Source organism: Peromyscus eremicus, chromosome 9 (genome assembly GCF_949786415.1).
Source record: "Peromyscus eremicus chromosome 9, PerEre_H2_v1, whole genome shotgun sequence".
NCBI classification, from domain to species: Eukaryota; Metazoa; Chordata; class Mammalia; order Rodentia; family Cricetidae; genus Peromyscus; species Peromyscus eremicus.
Window position 1 is genome coordinate 20,513,844 of NC_081425.1, and position 18,623 is coordinate 20,532,466.

At 35.9% G+C, this 18,623-nt stretch overlaps 1 protein-coding gene across 13 annotated transcripts in view; it reads left to right on the forward strand.

Annotated features, from left to right (window-relative positions):
- The window catches only part of Mycbp2 (MYC binding protein 2), a 251,013-nt gene that overhangs the window by 42,080 nt on the left and 190,310 nt on the right, over positions 1 to 18,623 (forward strand). For all 13 annotated transcript variants that reach the window (XM_059273237.1, XM_059273240.1, XM_059273238.1 and 10 more), the window contains exons 4-11: positions 3,493 to 3,646; positions 8,915 to 9,111; positions 9,864 to 10,106; positions 10,325 to 10,396; positions 12,163 to 12,259; positions 16,230 to 16,303; positions 16,429 to 16,567; positions 17,764 to 17,840. In XM_059273237.1, coding sequence (XP_059129220.1) covers positions 3,493 to 3,646; positions 8,915 to 9,111; positions 9,864 to 10,106; positions 10,325 to 10,396; positions 12,163 to 12,259; positions 16,230 to 16,303; positions 16,429 to 16,567; positions 17,764 to 17,840 — 1,053 coding nt within the window. The remainder of the gene's footprint in view (positions 1 to 3,492; positions 3,647 to 8,914; positions 9,112 to 9,863; positions 10,107 to 10,324; positions 10,397 to 12,162; positions 12,260 to 16,229; positions 16,304 to 16,428; positions 16,568 to 17,763; positions 17,841 to 18,623) is intronic.

An 18,623-nucleotide genomic window follows, 5' to 3' on the forward strand; every position in this document is an offset into this window, starting at 1 on the left:
CTGACACATGAAGCCCTTTGTGATCTAACTTCTGCTGCCATCTCTAACTTTACCTCAGTGCTATGTCCTTTCCCCATGATGTATTCTGTGTTTTCTAATGTATCTAGCACACCCTGTAATTTTCAAAGCCTAAAACAAGTTTTTTATTGATTTGTTTGGTGTCTGTATTAAAGAACACTTCCTTGAGTGAAGGGAATATATTCCAACTCTTTATTCTCACAACCTAATGCACTGCTGCCTACAAATTAAAAAAAAAATTACTTATTTAAGAACTAAATAAATTAGTCAACATAAGAGTATATTTTTATTCGTTTGGCTATTTGTCTCTGTGCTTTATCCAACCTTGGTCTCAACAATTCTCACTCATATAAACCCTCCTCATTCTCGCTAATTGGACTCCCAGAGATCCACCCGGGGCCTAGCCATGGATCTCTGCATCCAGATCCCTCAGTAGTTGGATGGGGTTTCTAGCACGACAATTAGGATGTTTGGCCATCCCATCACCAGAGTAGGTCAGTTCGGGCTGTCTCTTGACCATTGCCAGCAGTCTGTTGTGGGGGTATCTTTGTGGATTTCTGTGGGCCTCTCTAGCACTTTGCTTCTTCCTATTCTCATGTGGTCTTCATTTACCATGGTCTCCTATTCCTTGTTCTCCCTCTCTGTTGTTGATCCAGCTGGGATCTCCCGCTCCCCCAAGCTCTCTTTCCCTCCACCCTCGCCCTTTATTACCCCCACTCATGTCCAGGCTGTTTTATGTAGATCTCTTCCATTTCTCCATCATTAGGCGATCCCCGTGTCTTTCTTGGGGTTCTAACCTGGGGCCTATGCAGGGTTGCTTTGCTCGGCCTGGGAGGAGGGGACTGGACCTGCCTGGACTGAGTCTACCAGGTCGATCTCAGTCTGCGGGGGAGGCTTTGCCCTGGAGGAGGTGGGAATGGGGGGAGTGCTGGGGGGAAGGTGAGGGGGGCCGGACGGGGGAGAACAAGGGAATCCATGGCTGATAATGTAGAACTGAATTGTATTGCAAAATAAAAATAAAAATAAAAAAGAGTATATTTTTAAATAAAATATGCAGCAAAACTAGCTTCAAGCATGTTGAGATGCGAAACATGACTCCCACTAGAAAATTACATGGCTCTGAAACTTCTGTATTACAATGAGGAAACATCATATAATGAGCTCCATCCAAAAATGTCAACTCTGAAGAATCCTTGAATTATTGAAATTATGAAAATGCATAATAATAATTGATGATAGAGTAAGCAGGCTTAAATAATAGGATATTGTAGTCTTCCATTGCTTGAGAAAAGAGATTCACATTTTGATTTCCTCTAATTATATAGGCAGATGGAAATTCTTTTTTCATTTTCTAGTCCATTCCAGCAAAATAAACTAAAACAGGTGAAAAATTTATGGAAGTATTTAATGAATTGAAATTGTGTGCATAAACTTGGGTAAACTTAACTATACTCAAGACTAGGATTTTAGATAACTTCTATAAGACAATCCTTTTACTTATTTTGATTTCTTAGTTATATTTATGCACTTGAGAAACCTTACAAATGACAGGACCACAGGAGTTTTCTGCAGTTAATTTTGTCCTTGTGTAACACAAATTCTAAATGGTTTTAATAAAAAACCCAATGCCTGATACTGGGGTGAAAGCTGAAAGATCAAAGAAGCAGAGCAGCCCCAGCCACCACTTCCTACCTCACCAGCTCCTCAGCCTGAAAGAGCTCCAGCCGAAAGAGACGCTTCTGATGAGAAGCCTTTAATTCCAGTCTCCTCATGCCTTATATACCTTTCTCCACCTAGCCATTAAAGTACTTGTGTGCTTCCCAAGCACTGGGATTAAAGGCATGTGTGCTTCCCAGTGCTGGGATTAAAGGTGTGTGCCACCACTACCTGGCTCTGTTTTCTCTCCTAGACTGAGTCAATCTCATGTAGTCCAGGGTGGTTTTGAACTCTGGATCTCTGCCTCCCAAGTGCTAGAATTAAAGGTGTGTGACACCACTGTTTGTCCTCTATGTTTAATATAGTGGCTTATTCTGTTCTCTGATCTTCAGGTAAATTTTATTAGGGTACACAATATATCACCACATCCTTGTCTGAAAAAAATCAACTGTTTCTGAATTACAGTAATTTTTAGAACAAGGATAAGTAGCTAGTTAAATGAATAATAATTGTATCTCCACATTTGCTTAGAGCTAAGCTGAGCACAGGAGATGTTCCTTGTCCATAGATGGATACAGTTTAGTTAGGAAATGAAAAATATAGTCAGTTATACTAAATGTAATAAATTCTGTAACAGAAATTTGTATTGGGCAAGAGTTATGTGCATAGTTCACTTACCCTCTTAGATTACAAACTCTCAGAAGACAGGGTCTAGTATATCTTCATAAATCCTCTAGTGAATTGCACAAGGGTGCATTTACATAATATATACATTAATGTAAAAATTTCAACAATATTATCTCACTGTTTTCGTCATAGGATTATTGTTTGAAGTGTTTGTATTTCTTTGTCTTATTTTAATTCTTAATGTCACTTCTGTGCATAACTTACCTCATCCTGAAGCTAATGTCTGGTTCTCAAAATAATGATGTTGGCTAAGAAATAGGGGATTTTATTGTCTAGTGTTTTATTAGTCTTCCAAAGTTACCGTAGCAGCTCATTGTAACTTTTCTCTTACAATCTTTAACTAAAGATGTACTCCTTTTGCTAAGGAGAGTCAAGGATTTCTTGGTCCAATGAGGACTATTATAATTAAACTAAAATACCAGTGATATTTTTGCTAAGCAGCCTTCCAGTTCCTTTCATGATCATTGTGCCCAAATGAAGGAGATACTACCTACAAGTAATAATATTAACAATTAAACCATCATGGGAAGGGCTAAGATGAAATCACTCTTAAAAGGTTATCTTTGCAGCCAGGTGGTGGTGGCGCACACCTTTAATCCCAGCACTTGGGAGGCAGAGCCAAGCAGGTCTCTGTGAGTTCAAGGCCAGCCTGGTCTACACAGTGAGATCCAGGACTGTCACCGAAACTACACAGAGAAACCCTGTCTCAAAAAAACAAAACAAAACAAACAAACAAAAAAAGTTGTCTTTGCTGTTTGTGCTATGTTATTTTATTTTTGGCTATAAGTACTATAACACAGTTACTTGCATACAAATCAAATGCATTTTAAATGAACAGAGCCTATTTCTTCTGCATGAATGCCATCTGCTCCTAGTTCAGGTTTACAAGGTGTTTTCACCATGTCTTGTTATGACTTCACTATATCCAAACCAATCTTGAAATAATGTCATTAGTTCTTAGCCTATAACATGGTTTTCAAAATCATGATAAATTAGAAAAAAAATGCTGTTTTTTGTTTTCCTATTTAAACATCATAACCTTTTATTTGGTGTTGAGATAACTTGCATAAACTAGACTATAGAAAGTATTATTCACTTACATATTAGAACTTTTATTTTCATATTAAACAGATCATTGAGGTCGGGCTTTGTGAAGTCTTCGAACTGATCAAGGAGACTCGATTTTCTCATCCATCCCTATGTCTGAGGAGCCTCCAAGCCTTGCTGAATGTACTTCAAGGCCAACAGCCAGAAGGCCTCCAATCAGAGCCACCAGAGGTCCTAGGTAAGAGCTTATGCCTAGAGTGAAACACTTAAACTAAACCACATCTCTTAGGAAACATGCATAAGAACAAGAAATGAAGCCTGCATTTGACTGGATGTGGAAAAAGCAAGAATTTAACTTGGCTGTTATTTTGCTGTGTTTCAGTAGAGTTATAGTCTAAAGAGTTCTGGTTTATGCAGAGTTGTTTCTTGGTTGTTGTAACAATATGAGAGAAACAAAACATGAGTTCTTGAAATCCCGGAATAACACCCAAACCCTAAAAATCCTCTTAACTTAAATCCCTGTGTCCAAATAGCAAATACTCATCTTTCCTACTCACTTGTTACTCTAGAAGATTTAAAATATAGGGGGGTGGGCAATAAATGTCTCAAACCCCAAATGGTAAAATTGATTTCTAAAGAGAGGACATTTGTTTTGTATTCATCAAGCTTTTGACTTAGCAGCAAGTTTCATTACAAAAAGATGTTTCCTTTTCTCTAAGTATATTTAAGCTTTAGCATTGCTTGCTTTTCATGTCATTATAACTTTTACTTGGCTTATTGTTTTTCTCTGATGCTAAATCATGGATATCCTGTCAGTCTGGAATTTTCTAGATTGTTTCCGCAATATAGGAAAATACTCCCAAAGCCATAGAGATATGATTCTCAAACATTAACTTGTATCTAAGACATCTGTGACCCAGGTGTGGGGTTTCTCATTCAGTAGGTTTAAGCTGGGACCAAACATACTTAATACTTTGAATAAATTTCTATGTGATACTGTTACTGGTGACCTGGGGACCACCTGTTGCCTGAATTAGATTTTGATTCCATGTTCTCTGTATCTGGTTTCACTGCACTTTTCTTTTGGCTTTTTTTTTTTTTTTTTTTGAGACTAAGCCTTGCTGTATAGCCCAGATTGACCTTGAACTTCATTCCTCATTCCTTCTTCCTGGCTTCCCAACTACTAGGATTAATAGATATGTATAACTATGCCTTACTTAACTATTTGGATTTTATTAGATCCACATTTTGAAAAGCTAATTATATGTCAGATATTTCTTTTTTTGGTTATGTATAATGATTTAGTTTTTTTGTTTTTAACTTTGTTTTATTTTATTGGAGAAGAGAAGATATCCTGAAAAAAATTAAAGGCAGTATATACCTCTCTCCCAAGCTACAGGCACTTAACTGCTGCTACCAAACAAAAGTTAGCACAGGTCAAGAATCAGTTTGCTGGTTCGTGCTTCAGTAGCGTCACTATTCTTGTAATATTGTGTATTCAATGTGATTTGATAAATCCACCCCCACACCTTGTGCTCCATGCTGCTACTACCACTTTTTCCTTCCAACTTCATGTGCTTTTTTTCTTTCATTTTTCTTTATTAAGAAATTTTCTGCTCACTCCACATACTATCCACAGATCCCCCTTCCTCCTTCCTCCCACCCCCCAGCTCTCTTTCCCAAGCCACCCCTCATCCCCACATCCCCCAAATCGAGGTCTCCCATGGGGAGTCAGCAGAGCTCAGCACACTGGGCCTAGGCAGGCCCAAGCCCCTTCCCACTGCACCAAGGCTGTGCAAGGCATCACACCACAGGCACCGGGTTCCAGAAGGCTGCCCATAGACCAGGGACAGATCCCGATACCCCTGCCTGGGTTCGAGCCAAACAACCGTCTTCTGTATCCAGACAAGATGAAGTCTCAATTCTGAATATTTATGCCCCAAATACAAGGGCACCCACATATGTAAAAGAAACATTACTAAAGCTTAAATCGCACATCAAACCCCAAACACTAGTAGTGGGAGACTTCAACACCCCACTCTCACCAATGGACAGGTCTGCCAGACAGAAACTTAACAGAGAAATAAGGGAACTAACAGACATTATGACTCAAATAGACTTAATAGATATCTACAGAATATTCCACCCTAACACAAAAGAATATACCTTCTTTTCAGCACCCCATGGAACCTTCTCCAAAATCGACCACATGCTTGGTCACAAAGCAAATCTCAACAGATACAAAAAAAGTGAAATAACCTCCTGTGTCTTATCAGACCACCATGGCTTAAAGTTAGATTTCAACAACTACAAAAATTACAGAAAGCCTACAATCTCATGGAAACTGATTAATGCCCCATTGAATCACCAATGGGTCAAGGAAGAAATAAAGAAAGAAATTAAAGATTTCCTAGAATTCAATGAAAACGAATGTACAACACACACAAACTTATGGGACACCATGAAAGCAGTGCTAAGAGGAAAATTCATAGCACTAAATGCCCACATAAAGAAGTTGGAGAAATCTCACACTAGTGACTTAACAGCACAACTGAAAGCTCTAGAACCAGAAGAAGAAAACTCACCCAGGAGGAATAGATGCCAGGAAATAATCAAATTGAGGGCTGAAATCAATAAAATAGAAACAAAGAGAACAATACAAAGAATCAATGAAACAGAGTTGGTTCTTTGAGAAAATCAACAAGATAGACAAACCCTTATCCAAATTAACCAAAAAGCAGAGAGAGAGAGCATCCAAATTAACAAAATCATAAATGAAAAGGGGGACATAACAACAGACAATGAGGAAATCCAGAGAATCATCAGGTCATACTTCAAAAACCTGTACTCCACAAAATTGGAAAATCTGAAAGAAATGGACAATTTTCTGGATAGGTACCACATACCTAAGTTAAATCAAGACCAGATAAACTATTTAAATAGACCAATAACCCCTAAGGAAATAGAAACAGTAATTAAAAGTTTCCAACCAAAAACAGCCCAGGACCAGATGGTTTCAGTGCAGAATTCTACCAGACCTTCAAAGAAGATCTAATACCAATACTCTTCAAATTGTTCCACACAATAGAAACAGAAGGAACACTACCAAACTCTTTTTATGAGGCTACAGTTACCCTGCTACCCAAACCACACAAAGATGCAACAAAGAAAGAGTGTTACAGATCATGTGCTTTTTTTAAAAGCCCACATAGTCCACCTAGTGTTGCCAGTGTGTGCATGGGTGTAGGCCATGTAGTGGAGCCTAGGCTCCCTGTCAGAGGCTGCATCCCTGGAGAAAACTCACTCTCCTCCCCAGCATCTATCAGTTGCCAAAACCTCCTTACCTAGCGATGGGATTAAGAGAATTTTTATGTCTGTTTTTCTATTTAATTTAATATTAAAATATATATGCTGAAGTATTCATTTAAATGTAATAGGATCTTCTGTGCTCGTGCCTTAGTTACTTTCTGTTGCTTTGATAAGACACCATGACCAAGGTAGCTGACTAAGGAAAGTTTTTATTTGGGTTAGTCCATGAACATCATGACCCAGAGCATGGCAGCAGGGAATGGCATTGGCTTTTGAGACCTCAAAGCCTGTCCCAGTGACACACCTCCTCTAACAAGGCCACACCTCCTAATCATTCCTAAACAGTTCCAACAAAAGGGGGCCAGGCATTAACATATATAAGCCTATGGAGGCCATTCTTGTTCAAACTACCACAGCTTGGTATTAAGAAAATATTTAAAAAAAGAAAGAAAGAAAGAATTATACTGTTACTTTTGTGCTGATATTGATATTGGCACCAAGTGATTGGACATGTGTATAATTACAAATGTGGACAGATAGCATGGAGAGAGTAGAACTCTAAGGGTCACTACTCTAAAGCTATGACATCAGTAATTAGAAGAATGAATGAGAAAGAATGAACCAGATTGTAAGTATCCAAGGCAGAGAGAACAGCGTCCAGTAAGGCTCTGAGATGGGGGAAAAATGCCTGGAGAGATTCTTTTTTTTTTTGTTGTTGTTTTTTTTTTTTTGTTTTTTTTTTTTTGTTTTTCGAGACAGGGTTTCTCTGTGTAGCTTTGCGCCTTTCCTGGAACTCACTTGGTAGTCCAGGCTGGCCTCGAACTCACAGAGATACGCCTGGCTCTGCCTCCCGAGTGCTGGGATTAAAGGCGTGCGCCACCACCGCCCGGCGCCTGGAGAGATTCTTAAGGCTGGAATATAACTATGAAAGATTAAAGAGCCAAAGCATAGCGAGTGGAGGGAGGGTGTGCAGGGCAGTTAGAGAAGGCAACAAGGAAATGGTAACAGTGAAAGGGAAAGACGGGAATGATAGGTAAGAAAGACAAGTAAGAAGGAACAGGGCAAAAAATCACAAAGGGGACGAAGGAGAGAGGACAGAATCAACAAAAGAATGAGTGTATTTTAAGCAGAAAACTAGACTTTTGGTTCGAAAATTCTGTGACTCTAAGTGGATGAAAAGGAATGGTAAAAGTTAATTTATGAACGAACCATTTTTTTATGGTAGCTCAGTTAATCACTGGTAGTAAATACCATCAATTAGGATGATAGTGGTAAAATAAAGAAAATTGAAGAATTAATTAGGAAGAAAATATACAGCTTCATTTTAGATTAGGAAGGTGAAGAATTAATAGGAAATGATCACCAGGTTTCTTTGAATTACTGAATGAATCACAAAAATCTTCCAGTTTTCAGAGAATTGCAAAGTATCGATTCTCTCTCTTGCTTTCTTCCTTCCTACTCCTCTGTACTTCCAGGGTTTTCTTTCAGTCTGACTTGTCTTTTCACTCTCTTTATTTCCCTTTTTAAGAGTCTCAGTTCCCCTTTCCCTTTCTGCTGCAGAAATGCCCAGGCAGCATTTGATCTGTCTCGGCTGGCATTGAGGTGACTTGGTGTGTTCTCTTGTTACCTTTGTCACTGAGGAGCTGGGAGTAAGGGAAACTGTTGCCATCTGTCTGGGTCTCAGCTGCATGACCCATGACAGGAGGAAGATATTTGTCCTGTGACCTTGGAGAGTTCTTTAAGAGAAATGAATTCTGTGCCTTTCTATTTGAGATGTTATTATGTTAATTATAAAGTTTTATGTTATAATTACAGCATTTTTCTTATTGCTTTATAAATATGCCCATGTGGTCCAAATAGAAGTGCATACTCTTTCTACCCTGAAGGTACAGTGAGTAGTCCTTACTTGAAGGACAAGGTTGTTAAAGGATAAGCTATAACTTTAAGGGTGAGTTTCTTGTATAGGCAAGATTATTTTATATGACCTTAGACAAATTTTATTACTTCAGGTACGAAAGTGGTCCCTTGTTATATAAATGCTTTAATTCTGGAGGGGGTTAACTAAACAAAAACTAGTGCAAAGTAATAGTCCTAAGTGCCGTAGATTTTATATATAGTGAAACAAAGATGTAATAAGTATGCGTATTTAATGCTCTTCAACTCGGGTGACTATAACTGAACCTTGTCTTGTCCACAGAGTCTCTCTTCCAGCTCCTTTTGGAGATTACTGTGCGGAGCACTGGGATGAATGACAGCGCGGGGCAGTCCCTCACAGCACTCTCCTGTGCTTGCCTCTTCAGTCTGGTGGCCTCTTGGGGGGAGACAGGAAGGACACTCCAGGCCATCTCTGCTATCCTAACCAACAATGGTAGTCATGCTTGCCAAACTATTCAGGTATTTCATATTTTTAGCTGTGAAGAAATTTAGAAGATGCCGAGTTGCACTTTTCTTCATTCTGTCAGTAGAAATTCTCTGCCTTTTTAAATTATATAGTTTTTTGATCTCTGTGGTTGATGTACAAATAATGCACATCATTCGATTGAAGCCGTATGTGTGTCTAGTTCAGTATCATAAAAATAACAAACGGATTTTGGCGGAAGCTCCAAATATTTAAGCTATGATTAACGAGTACAATATAAGAAGTAGTCATACTACGAAAAAAATAAAATTGAGTTCAAGGAGGTAAAAAATCAAATAACTACAATTGCAAATTGAAGGCAGTTTAAATAATGGTAGTATGGTTGAAGATACAAATAGTGAGCTAAAGATAAAAGAGAAGGAAATTATACAGAATGCAGCAGAGAAAGAGAAAATAAGAACCGTGAATCTCTATAATAAGAAGGATAATATATAATAAAACAATATTTTACCATGGTCTGAGTTTCACAAAGTAATGATAGATCATAAAGATGGAAAACAAGGCGTACTAGCCAAGATTTTATACAAGTGAGTAACAGAATCTCTAAGGAAGTCCAGTTTGCTGGAGGTTTACTTCTTATAGGTGAACTTTCAGTTTGTACCTTTGCAAGCCCTGCCCAACATCAGCCAGTCTTTATGACTTACTTTACCATAAATAATGTCTGTTTTGCCTGTTTTGTGTTTGTAAACAATTTAAAGTGTCTTTTCATGTCTTCTCTTTTGAATAGGTGCCAATGATACTAAATTCACTACAGAGGAGTGTACAGGCAGTTTTGGTTGGAAAGATTCAAATCCAGGACTGGTTCAGCAATGGCATTAAGAAAGCAGCTCTGATGCACAAATGGCCATTAAAAGAAATAGCTGTTGATGAAGATGACCAGTGTTTGCTTCAGAATGATGGATTTTTTCTTTATCTGTTATGCAAGGATGGATTATACAAAATAGGCTCTGGATACAGTGGAACAGTTAGGGTAATATGATTCCATACAGTTTTTGATTATAATATTAATAACCATATCTCAGTAATTGAGTTATGTCCTATTTCTAATCCCTTTAGTACTGTCTAATTTTAATTCTTACCTGAAAATTATAATTGAAGTATATACATTAAATATTACTCATAATTTTATTACTTTTATTGGTTACTAAGTATTACTCTGTTCATAAACAAATGTTTCTTATTTTACAGGGCCATATATATAATTCTACATCCCGTATCAGAAACAGAAAAGAAAAAAAGTCCTGGTTAGGGTATGCCCAGGTAGGAGAATATTCTCAATAAATTGAAATTATCTTACCTTTTAAATCATATGGCTCATGCTCATTGAATGAATTTATACAGGAATGGTGTATTTTTATTAATATGGCTAGGTAACAGTACAGAGCAGGGTGAAGAATGTGAACTCAGAATCATAGGTGGTACAGCTACAAGTCTGACTCTGCCTTAGTAGCTGAGGGACTTATGGCAAATCAGTTTACTTAGCTCTGTTATTTACCTTTAAAGGGAGATTGAAATTACCTCCTTTGGAGCTCTCCTTTAAGCAAATCTGGGGATAAGAATCAAAGACCACCTTTTTCATTAGCAAATCTGAATTGAAAATGAGTAAGTGACCTGAGACCAAATTAGGACTCCATAAACTCTTCCATTCTATGTGTAGATCTGGTTCCTTCTAGCAAACACTTTTGGCCTGCCCCAGAGGACAGACCTAGACATGCATACAAAAACTCATAGAACAATGAAAACAGTAAACCCTATCTGTGGTGCTTTCTGAATGCTGTGGTCTCATCTGCAATCGACACAATCAGTGTGCTCTTACTATTTCAGCATCAGATACAGTCACTCTCCTCTCGTCAAGAAAAGTAAATGAAAGATGGAAAGAAAGAGTCAGAAGTACATATTCTGTTGTTTCCCTGTCTGTAAGACAGAGCACAGGTTCCCTTTGGGAAGAATAAATAGAAAAGATTTCCCTACACATCATGGCTTCTTGAGCTAACAGGATCTGTTTTCAGCATGAAATGATAACAGGAATTTGAAAGTACTTTGAAAACTAAAGAAATTGTTATGTTGTCTTAGTTTCTGTTCAGTTGCTGTGAATAGACACTATGGCCAAGGAAACTTATAAAGGAAAACATTTAGTTAGGTGTTTCCTTACAGTTTCAGAGGGCTAATACTTGGCAATCATGGTGGACAGTGTGGTGGCCGGCAGAAATGGTGCTGGAGCAATAGCTAAGATCACATATGATCCTCAAGTTGGATGCAGAAACAGTGAGAGTGAGAACAAGATGAGGGGAAAGGAGGGAGAAAGAAATGAAGGAAGCTAGAAGGAGGGAGGGAAGGAGGGAGAGACAGAGAGCGAGAGGGAGGGAGGGGGGGAGAGAGGAAGGAAGGGAGCACACACTCAAGGGCATTGATGTGGGCTTTCAAAAACTCAAAGCCTACCCCCAGTGACACACCACTTCCAACAAGGACACACCTACTAATCCTTACCAAACAGTTACACAACTAGAGACCAGGCATTCAAACATGAGCTTCTGGGGGCCATTCTCATTCAAATCACCACATATGTAAAGAATTATCCTGCTATATTTATTATTGAGGTATTTTGATAATTTAAATATTAAAGTAATTGTCTTTTAAAACCCAGTGTGCTTACAAATATCTCATCAGTTTATACTTACGTTTTATCTAGGAAATGATGTCATGGACAAATATTAGTTCTAAGAGTTGGAGTTTATTTTGTGTGGGTGCGCATGTGCATATGCATGTATATGTGGTATATGGAAGTGTATGCATGTGGCATATGCATGTGCAGGTCAGAGGTTGACCTCAAGTTCTTCCTCAATTGCCTTCCATCTAACGTAGATGGCTGTTCTTAAATTTAATCTTTTATATACTTTATATAGCATTATTCATTTATTGTATATCAACAAAATATAATACAGGAACATAACAGCTGCTTTTTCTCTTAATAACGAAAACATATCTTAAAAATTTATATATATATCATAAAATTTTTTTATTACCAGGGTTACTTATTATATCGAGATGTGAATAACCACAGTATGACAGCCATAAGAATAAGCCCTGAAACACTGGAACAAGATGGTACTGTAGTGTTACCAGGTATGTTTTAACTAGTCATATTTTTCTTCATAAGTAGTTTTAGGAAACATGCGTGTTAGTATGTTTAAACATTAAATGGTAATTAGCAAAGAATAGCCCTTGATTAAAAATGAATTTTTAAATGTTGTGACATGTAAACCATTTTATAACCTACAGTAAATGAATACATATGCAGATACTGGACATCAGAAAAAAAGTACAATGAGTTTAATATTTATTTCTGAATTTACACTCATCTACCGGCTTTAACACTTGCCCTTACCCATCAAGACTTTTTATTTGCTCAGTTAACAGGGTAATATTATTTTGTTGCTTTGACTAGAACCCTAACTTTAACTCTCAACTTGCCCAGTACAAGAGAAATTCTGGTTATTTATCACCTTACCAGTATACTAGGGTTTTTCTCTGTCTACTAGTGATAGTGCTTAAGATGGTCAGGAAATTGTTAACATTCTGTTCTGCACACTTTTCACTAAAACTCTGATACCAAGACTTTGGTCACAGTTCATTCTGCCATGGTGCATCATGCTGCCTAAATTCTGAGTCATTAGTTCCAGATTTTCTGTAATCCTAGGTAAATGCATAAGTATTCTCAGTTGTAAAGTCTTTAAATTTTTTTATACCATTGCTGCTTTCTAAGCTGATCACATTAAAATCTTAAATATTTAATGTGTTTGTTAGTAATCTCATGGCATACAGTCAAATACTCCTAAGCATTTGATCTCTTGAAAAAGTGAGATTTATTAAAACACGCACACACACCACATTGAGAGAGATAACTGCTCATTACCTGCTTGTCAAGTTTTAAAGTATTCTTATAGCTATATTAGAAAATAATTTAAACTTTTCTATTACTGTATTTTCCCAAAGTAGTATGTAGACACCACCATAGAACAAATGAATCATTTCATGTTCATGTCAGAACAGAACAGTTTTGGAAAATGGGTGGCCTAACAAAATCATCTTTTAACAACTCTTTTCAGAATCTACTTTTTTTTTTAAACAAGACTTGATCTGTATCTTTGTTTAATAATAACAGCTTTAGAAATGTTAAGTATCAACGTACGTTTGTTATACAAAACAATGGGTCTCATTAGGACATGTTTATACATGTATGTCATATACTTTAACTCTATTTCCACCCCAGTTCCAGTTTCCCTATATTGTTCTCCTCTTCCACCTTCTGATTTAAAAGTCTTTCCTTCCTTCCTTCCTTCCTTCCTTCCTTCCTTCCTTCCTTCCTTCCTTCCTTCCTTCCTTCCTTCCTTTCCTCCCTTCCTCCCTCCCTACCTTTCCCTCCCTCCTTCCCTCCTTCCCTCCCTTCTTTCTTTCTTTCTTTTTTTTGAGACAAGATCTCACTGTACAGCTCTGACTAGCCTGGCCTGAAGCATGCCGTGTGGACCAGGCTGGCCTCGAATTCATTGAGATCCACCTGTCTCTGCCTCCTGAGTGCTGGGATTAAAGGCATGTGCTACCATGCCTGGCTGGTCGAAAAATATTTTTCAATAATAACATCTGTACTTCCATAGAACTCCTATCAGCATATGTACATAGTTATAAAAATGATCATATTCTACATAATGCTTTTGTTGAACTTACCCTTTAACTTATTACTGAATATGTTCCCTGGTCTTTAGGCTTTTGCAGCATCATTTTAATTTTATAAATTATGTTTTACTGATTAATATATATTGAAATGGGAGTCTTCCAGTTTTCTTTTTCGTTTTTCTTTTTCTTTTGGTACAAAAATTACAGTGGGAAGATCATCTTTCTCTCTGCCTCTGTACCATTCATTTTTGGATGATGTCATAGAAGAAAATTTCTTTATTGACAAAACCTATTCTTCACATAGATGGGTACAAAAGAGTAATTTCTGTCCACCTCATTCATAAATGCTGTAACTGAAAGGAAAATTTAAAAATATCTACCTAAAGGTGTTTTTTTATTCACCATATTTAAAAATGATTTGTTAATGTTTTTATTCAGTTTAAGTTCTGCATCATTGAACATAAATGCAAATTTTAACCATACAAGTGTGACTTTCTGTGTTTCATAAATGTATGCTGTGCTCACAGTGAAGAACAAATCAAACTTTGGGAGGATAGTCCCATATTGTGTGTCTTCCAAGTTTGCAGATGTTGCTTGATATATTTCTGAAGATGCTATCTTAAAATATTCCACAATGGATAAAGAAAAGATAAAGAGAAAAACTTGATATGACGTGACAAGAAGACTCGGCCTTGACTCAAGCCTGAAGAAGCATATTGTCATTTGTCAATGCTTTGGCATGGACCACATTTTCTTCAACACAACCATTTGCTTTTTCCCTGGGAAGGGACAACTCTTCTCTCTAGCCTTTCCATCAAGAAGAACAGTAGTAAACTGTCAGATTTATAGGTATTCATGAATGCCATGTTTAAAATGAACATAAATTGGTAATTCATTCAATTTCATGGTCTAATTAGTCTTATTTCCTGCAGTATGGATGAACACCCTTGTCGAATGTCATTTTATTCTTTCTATTTCTATTTACTTTCAGGTTGTGTTCTTATGTCATTTACTGTCCATGTCTGGTGACAGGTTGCTCAGAATATGAGGCTTTTTTGCTCCTCTTCTTACGCCACTTCACTTCCTCACCCCTGCATTTATCTGAAATTATAATGAGTTTTTCTTCTTTGCTTTTTAGTTTAAAATCTTACTGCTTAGAGCTTGAGAAGCATCTTTCTTGCGCCTCTTTGTATTCTGTACAGTGGACTAGGAACTCTTTCTTTCGATTTCTCCTCTCTTTGATTACCAAGTCTCTTGGGCTACCAGTGGGCCTTGTCTCCCAGTTTCTATTTCCAGTTTGTGATCACTGAATTCTCTATTTGGTAAGGGTCTGCCTGTGTTTTGCATATTTATAATAAGGAAGTATGCTAGTATGAAGCTCTTGGGCAAAGATCAAGCTTATTTGGGTGGGCTCCATTGCTGTATTCCAAAAAAACAGAGTTTTATGTTTTGTTGATTCAGGTTGAACTAGAAATGAATTTTCTTTTTTGTATTGTGATTAATGGAGAGGTTCATCCTAGTTCTCCATGGTTACTGTAGAAAATGTGTGTGCTTTTAGAATTGCCTGCTGAATACTTGTTTTCTCATAGGATACAATTTATACAGATGTTGATTTTTGCTTGTAGTTTTGTGTTATTTAGCAGCAGTCACTAACACATGTTCCAGGGTCCTTCTGTGATACTGGTATCCCTTGTCACAACTAGCTTGTGCATTTCTTTGATCAAAGTATACAGTGCTCTGTTCTACAGAGATATGTTCAGTGCTGGCAAATATGGGTGGTAGCTGAGATATTTGGCTGGTTTGAGAAAAAAAGAAAGAATTAAGTATAGAGTTGTTGGATCTGAGAAGGATAAATGGTTAGAAAGTCTAGAACATTATAAATACTAAATATGATAGAATAGACATTGACTTTCTACATGGGAAATATATAAGTAGTTTTGACATTTATTTTGTAAAGCAAGGGATATCTGCAGTTGGACACCATAGACTTCAAATACAGAAGCTTTAGATCTATCTGTATTTCTTTGTGACACTAATGACTGAAGTGTATGTCTGATGGTAGTGTTGCCTACATTGCATGTGATTATATTGAAATGATCATAACCAACATTGTTTGTTTATCATGGTGCATGTTCAACTCTCAGACTGTATCTGATACTAATTCATTTTGAAATTAGGTGGGCTCTCAGATCCTTGATTATGCAAGCTTTATAAATGTAAGCACAACATGTGACCAGAACTCTTAGTATTGTTTATTTTTTTCTTAATTTGTAATTTTTATTTTTAAAAAGTCTCCTTTTGAGTGTAAGTGTATTCTTATTGTGTGAAGAACTCTCATTCTGACTTCAACAGAGGAGTAAAATCATTTCGGGAGTTGCTTATTTATTGTTTAATGTAATTACTTTTTCTTTACTTTGTATAGATTGCCACACTGAAGGTCAAAATATTTTATTTACTGATGGAGAGTATATAAACCAGATAGCTGCTTCAAGAGATGTAAGTGCTTGCAATCATCAGTAGCTGTTGTAAATGAAACCACTTTTTCTTAAATTACTTGGTTTTTATTGAGTACCTGAAGACTGATTTATGCAATATAAAAATCCCGAATTTTTTCTTTTAAGGATGGCTTTGTTGTCAGAATATTTGCCACAAGCACTGAACCTGTACTGCAACAAGAATTACAGCTTAAACTGGCCAGGAAATGCTTACATGCCTGTGGAATATCACTGTTTGATTTGGAAAAGGATTTGCACATAATAAGTAAGATGACAAAATAAGTCTTTTCAATTACTTTTAAAATCTCTTTGTTTTCAGCAATGCAGCTCATAATTTAGTAGCTACTGTGTCTATTACTATAAAACAAAATTTTTAATTACTATATAGAAGTAACTAGGAAATACAGCCTGTAAACAGACAAGGTATTAGAAAGTGTTTAGAAAAGTGACTAATAATACTTTCCAACTATCAGTTTGAATAGGGCAAAATAAACATATTTATTAAGGATATGAATGGAAAATGCTTAATGTCATTAATTTAATACCACTGAAGATTTATTAGTGCAGTTCTGGAACTTAGGGGAATCTATATAAGATCTGACTTTTGACATTTTTATCTTTAGGAGTTTACTAATCTTGCCAGTAGTTTTTTTATCTCACATATTTTAATTGTATAGGATTTTTGTGTATCATTCCTTCCATGGGAAAATTGCCAAATTGAGCTAAAACTTTCCATTTTAAAAGCTTACATAATCATTGGTTGCTTGCATGACTGGCCAAACATCATAAAATATACTGTATAGAAAATTTTTAATTTATAGTTTGAAAATGTACACATGTATATACACATATTTTTAAAGTTAGGAAATTTTCTTCTATAAAAAAGCACAGGACAGAGAATCTGAAAGTTTATATCCAGATATCTTCATATTTTAATTCAATCCCAAAGAGCTATAGGTTTTAGATGAACTAACTCCTAAGCTTTATATTTGTTAATTTAAACAATGGGTGATATAGTTATGAAGAGCAAATGAGATAAAATATATACAGTTTATGATGTTTATTACCAGTTATGCTTAGTAAAAATATATTTTTACACCTTAATTCAATGACTACTGTTGACATTGACTTATGAATGTTATAAAGTGTTGTTTGGTAGTAATTTAAAATACATCAAGATTAGAACTTTATCTTTTTTTTTGAAGTTGTGGGCCTATTATGGTATCTCTAGGAAGTGATATTTACTCTGTTTTGTTTTGTTTTCATTTCATTTTCTGACAGTCTTTCTAGGTAGCCCAGCATGTTCCCAAGCTAGTGTCCTCCAGCCTGAACTTAAGTGTGCCACCATGTCCAGACAGTTCTAATTGAATTAACTGATTTTATTTGATAAGAGTGCATGTTGTATTTAGAATTACTTATGTTAAAAATGCAGTCCTATTTAATAGTATTGTTTTCTTGAAGGCACAGGATTTGATGAGGAGTCAGCAATACTTGGTGCAGGACGAGAGTTTGCACTAATGAAAACAGCAAATGGAAAGGTAAATTACTTATTTTGTTTCAAAAATTAACTTTTTCTGCTAGAAGAGACAGTACAAATTGTTATATAATTCAGACAATTTATACATTTAAATGTTGTCATAGTTTTTTTACATGGTAAAATCTTATTCATGTTGAAAATAACATTATGTAAGAATAGTAGCATTTAAGGCTCTAAAAATTTGTAAACTTTTTTAAAAGTTATATTTTTGGCAAGTATTTAAGTATGGATTCATTTAATTTTTGAATTAGTTTAAGTTTGTATTTTGTGTTTATTCTGATATGAGAAATCACAAATTTCTAAATGTTCTAATGTCCAAAACAAATACAATATATAATTTAGATAACAGAGAAGCATGTTTAATTAACTTTTTTATTTGATAGGTTAACCTGTATAGATTGAAGTTTCTTATTTGTCTAATAAATGTGAAGAGAAAATATGATAACTAAGGGGATTCTGAAAATAGAAATTATCAGGCATATATTTACATGTAGCTTTTTATAAATTTGGAAAGTTAATAACATTTTATGAATTTCCTCCTATGATTATAATCATGGAAATATAAATATGAAAATTGTAAAAATTATAACTATTCAGAATCCATATAAAAAGTAAACTTGAGTTGGTTAGTTTCTGTCTCCTTCACATGATGAAATTTGAATAGTATAAAAACTGTTTTTGTTATTTTTGCCTTTCAATGAAATATGGAAACTTTTAGTTTCTATCTTGTGAAACCTGATGCACCATTCCAAAAGGCAATCTAATATTTGTTTTTTTTTCTTTT